At 40.8% G+C, this 4904-nt stretch overlaps 1 protein-coding gene across 1 annotated transcript; it reads left to right on the plus strand.

The window, feature by feature from the left end:
- The first annotated feature begins 1092 nt into the window (after positions 1 to 1092).
- CD248 (CD248 molecule) lies at positions 1093 to 3855 on the plus strand. The gene has a single exon (XM_040410845.1). It carries the CDS (start codon positions 1505 to 1507, stop codon positions 3611 to 3613), a length of 2109 nt encoding a protein of 702 aa, XP_040266779.1. The 5' UTR covers positions 1093 to 1504; the 3' UTR covers positions 3614 to 3855.
- The last annotated feature ends 1049 nt before the right edge of the window (positions 3856 to 4904 follow it).

Below are 4904 nucleotides of genomic sequence, written 5' to 3' on the forward strand. Positions count from 1 at the left end.
GCACTGGCCAATCACAGCCATGCCAATAGTAGGCAAGGCTGTGATGGCCTCTTGGGGCAAGTAGTATGATGCTTGTTAATTGGCTGCTTTGCAGCCTTTCAAAAAGCGCCAAGAAAGCGCCGAACACCGAACCCGAACCCGGACTTTCACGAAAATGTTCGGGTTCGGGTCCGTGTCACGGACACCCCAAAATTCGGTACGAACCCGAACTATACAGTTCGGGATCGCTCATCCCTACTAACAACCAATCAATGAAAATTAATTTCACTTGAACGCTTTACATTTTTCATGAAAGCCCTATTCATTTCTATAGGGCCAGGGTTGCTTGAAAAAATATAATATGCTACAATTTTTCCTGAACGCAGAAATGATCAGTGATAAACCTTGCTCATGTGCACATACACATTGAAATGAATAGTTCAGGATTCAGTCTGGCTGCTGTCCGTTCGCAAGACGATTCACATCTGGATGGAAAACTCACTCATGTGAAATAGCTTACGCCTTATTGATTTTGCCCTGGAGCTTCACCTCTATGAATTCACAAAAATTACTGTGAAAGCATGCTACAGTGTAAGAAAATCAGAGTGTAAATAAACCAAGATCCAACTTGAATGCAGCTTCATATGAAATCACCAATTTTTTTATCAATGTGCCGCAATATGCCCCAGATCTAGTCTTTTTTCATTTATTAGATCTGAAATTATTGTTTCATCCATCTCCAAGTCCAGTATAACTTTTTTCTCATTATCTAGAATCCTTTCTTTATTGTTTCTGGTTCTATTTCCCTTTGTCTTTTTTCTTTCTGCTTCTCTTATTCCCTTCTTGCCTCCCTCATTTTCCAGTCCTGCTTCTATGAATCATTATTTTTTCTATTCAGTCTCCCACCTCCAGCTGTCCTTGCTTTTTTTTTCTTGCCAGAACAGAAATATTTTCTAAATCTCAGGGGGTCTGAGACCAGAAGTAAAACAGGGAAGAGGAAAAGAAAAAACTTTGCCCATATAAGGATGTGGGGTGTGGGGGTGGGGGACAGGAACAGAACATGTGGGAGAGCAAACGAGAGACCTCCCACTCAAGTCTACAGGCAGATAGATAGAAGTGGAACTATTACTACATTTACTACTCTGTCTGTGAAAAGCATCAGGCAGTAGGCAGCTACAGCAGATGAAGAACACAGAGATGACAAATGCTAAACATACCGGCTACCATATGACTGAACAGCAATAAGAAAAAGAACCCATTCTACAATACTGGAATTTTAATCTACTAAATAATAATTGCTGAAGTCAAATCTACAGAAGACCAAGTAGAAGGATTAAATGTGGATGAAGTTTGGGAGAATGAAACTGAACCTGCTAATTATATGGACTTTTGTAGATACATTTAATCAACTATAGAAACAACAATTATTTCCAGACTAAGACAACCAGGCCGTGTTAACCTGACCAGGAGATCATCCACATTGAAAAGAATCCAACTGAAAACTCTGGAGAAAGATATTGTTCACATGCAGCACAGGAAAAGTACAAAAGGTAACTTCATGGATCTGCTATTCCTCACTTTACAGCTTTTAATTCTACTGTCTGTTTCACTTTCTATTGACCTCAGAGAAGATGATGCCCTCTGTGGACCAGGTGACTCATGCTATGCTGTTTTCTACCAGAGACGGACTTTCCTTGACTCTTGGAGAGCCTGTCGAGAGAGAGGTGGCAATTTAGCGACTGTAAAAAACGTCCAGGAAGCTGCTTTGATCGAGCAACTCCTTACCTCATCAACAGGTTCCCGCAGTGGTGGTGATGTTCAGCTAAGGCTTTGGATAGGCCTACAGCGTCAGCCTAGACAGTGTGCTCCACAGAAGCCATTGCGTGGGTTCACTTGGACAACTGGGGACCAAGACACTGCATTCACCAATTGGGTATCACAGCCTGTGGTGTCAGGACCAACAAGTCCCTGTTCAGCTCCTAGATGTGTGGCTATAGGACTGGGCTATGGTAAACCAGAAGATGATTTTAAATGGTCAGAAGGATCTTGTACATTGCCAGTTGATGGCTATATATGCAAGTATCGCTATCAAGGAATGTGTCCGATTTTGACTGGAGAAAATGTCAGTTATTCTGTACCGTTTGGGTACCAGGGTACCTGGCTTGACCTACTGCCATTTGGAACTCTTGCAATGGTATCCTGTGAAAGTCAACAACAGGCTATATCTGTACTCTGCACATTTAAAGAGGATCGCACTGTTGGTTGGGAAAAAGAGGAGCCATTGTGTCAAGACTCTGAGGACTTGTGTCAGGATTGCCAGCAGCTGTGTGAAGAAGGAGTTTGTGCTTGTCAAGATGGATATATACTTCAGGATGATGGAATCTCTTGTGAGCCAGTGGACTTTGATAACCAAAGATGCCCATGTCAATATCAGTGTATAGAGGTTGGAAAGGTGTACCAATGTATATGCCCAGAAGGATTTGAACTAGCTGCAGATGAAATCAGTTGTGAAGATATAGATGAATGTGAGGATGATGAAACATGTGAACACTCATGTCAAAATACCCTAGGTTCATATACATGCTCTTGTGACCTGGGATTTACTATCTCAGAGGATGATCCTGAGCACTGTGTGGATATAGATGAATGTCATTTTGCCCGTATGTGCCAGCAAATGTGTGTGAACCATGTGGGAGGATTTGAATGCTTCTGTAATGAAGGCTATGAACTGGCTGTGGATCGTGTGAGCTGCAATCGATTAGATTTTAGGGAAACTAGAAACCAGCCAAATCTGCAAGCGACCAGTTTTGGAAGCATTTTTGATCCAGAACCTGATACCATAAGATGGCAAGATCTGGTAGACAGGGAAATCAATTCAGAGACTGATAAACTTATACCAACTTTCAATGAAGAAATGAAAAATATTGTGCCAACTACAGAAAGGAGTCTTGAGACAATGACTGCTTCAGTGAGCTGGGAAGTACATGAGGAAATCAAAACTTTACCCACTGGAATGGCAGACTACACTACAGTATTAAAACTTAAACATGATATGTTCAGAACAAATACTTTGCAAACATCTCTTAATGTTCCTTCACTGGAGACAACTGCATCAAGTAAAAGCTACTCCTCAACAATACCCAAAGAACAATCACAAATTAATGTTTTGCCTGGAGGGAAGATAGTATATAATGTTCCCACAACAACAAAAAATGCAATTAGTAAAAGTTCATGGGATATATCCAAGGTGTCAGCAGTGGCCCCTAGCAGGTCTATTTTTAATGAAAATCCACAAACATCATTAAAAACAGAACAAGTTACAACTTTGGCCCCTATGGTCATATCTATATATAATTCACATGCTGTGTCTCCTGTATTGCATTCTAATTCACCTTATCCATCCAAAGAGTCCAAGGGAAAGAGGGATACACGATGGCTGATTGTGACCTTACTTGTTCCTCTGAGTGTATTTCTAGTGATTATGTTGGGACTGGGCATTGTTTACTGTACCAGATGTGGAGAAGAAAAACCCCGTAGTGTTACTGACTGCTATCACTGGGTAACAGGTAGTGGACCAGAGAAGGGTATTCCTCCATCAGGTATGGACACTCCAAGCAGTCAAGGTGGCGTTTGAATCAATGCGATAATTTGAGGATTGTAAATCATAAAATACCGTAGCTGTGTGGGACTGCCTGGGTGGGCACTGGTGCAGTTGGAGTATTTATTCTGTGTTCCATAACATGATTGCTTATTACTTGTCATTTCTCTTTGTTCTGTCAAAGCACTCTCCAGTATTTTTATATAAGGTAATATTTTTTCCGCATTTAACATATTTTTATTTCTCATGTAACAGTTTGCACTTCTGTCTGGTTTTCTTAAAAGTTCATGTGTTTACTTTTGTTCTGTGTTGTTCCTGGGATTTTGATAATTGTTTATACAGCAGTTTTATTTCAGTCTTATTTGTCACACCATTTGACCCAGTATTGAACACCCATACCTTTGTCTAGACAATAATGTAGATTAACTAATTTGCCTGCAGAGGGTTTTAGGGTACTTTCACACTTGCGGCAGAGGATTACGGCAGGCAGTTCCGGCGACGGAACTGCCTGCCGGATCCTGCAATCCGAACGCAAACTGATGCATTTGTGAGATGGATCCGGATCCGTCTCACAAATGCATTGAAATACCAGATCCATCTCTCCGGTGGCATCCGGAAAAACAAAATCGTTATAATTTTTTTTGCCATTTTTAATCGTCTACGCATGCGCAGATCAGAAAGCCGGATGCGTTTTGCCAGAACACTTAATGCCGGATCCGGCACTAATACACTTCAATGTAAAATAATGCCGGATCCGGCATTCCGGCAAGTGATCAGTATTTTTGGCCGGAGAGAAAACTGCAGCACGCTGCAGTGTTTTCTCCGTCCAAAAAACGTAAGAGGGACTGAACTGATGCATCCTGAACAAAATGCACTCCATTCAGAATGCATTAGGATAAAACTGATCAGTTTTTTTCCGGTATTGAGCCCCGAGGACGGAACTCAATACCGGAAAACTTTAACGCAAGTGTGAAAGTACCCTTAGAAGGCTTGCCGCATTAATTCTAATTTCCTGTCTGACACTAGTGAGTACAAGTATCATAGTAGTGTAGACTGGCTCAGAATTCACATTGTGTTTCAGACTTGGGTATCTGTGATATATTTAGCTAATAATAATAGGTACAGTTATTTGTAATTTGTCGTAAGTCACAGTGCTGGGGGAATGCAGAGAGTCTAATTATGAAAACTTCAATGCTCATGATAATTGATTCACTTAAAGGGTTTCTGTCACCCCACTAAAGTGATTTTTTTTTTTTTGGGCTAGTTAAATTAGTTATATAGCGATATATTAAAATATAATAGTGTTCCTTACTTTGATCCAGCAGTT

The sequence above is a fragment of the Bufo bufo genome, chromosome 10 (assembly GCF_905171765.1).
Source record: "Bufo bufo chromosome 10, aBufBuf1.1, whole genome shotgun sequence".
NCBI lineage: Eukaryota > Metazoa > Chordata > Amphibia > Anura > Bufonidae > Bufo > Bufo bufo.

Bases quoted from the DNA above. Each gene is read 5' to 3' on its own strand.
- CD248 (XM_040410845.1), top strand. From the start codon at position 1,505: ATGCAGCACAGGAAAAGTACAAAAGGTAACTTCATGGATCTGCTATTC.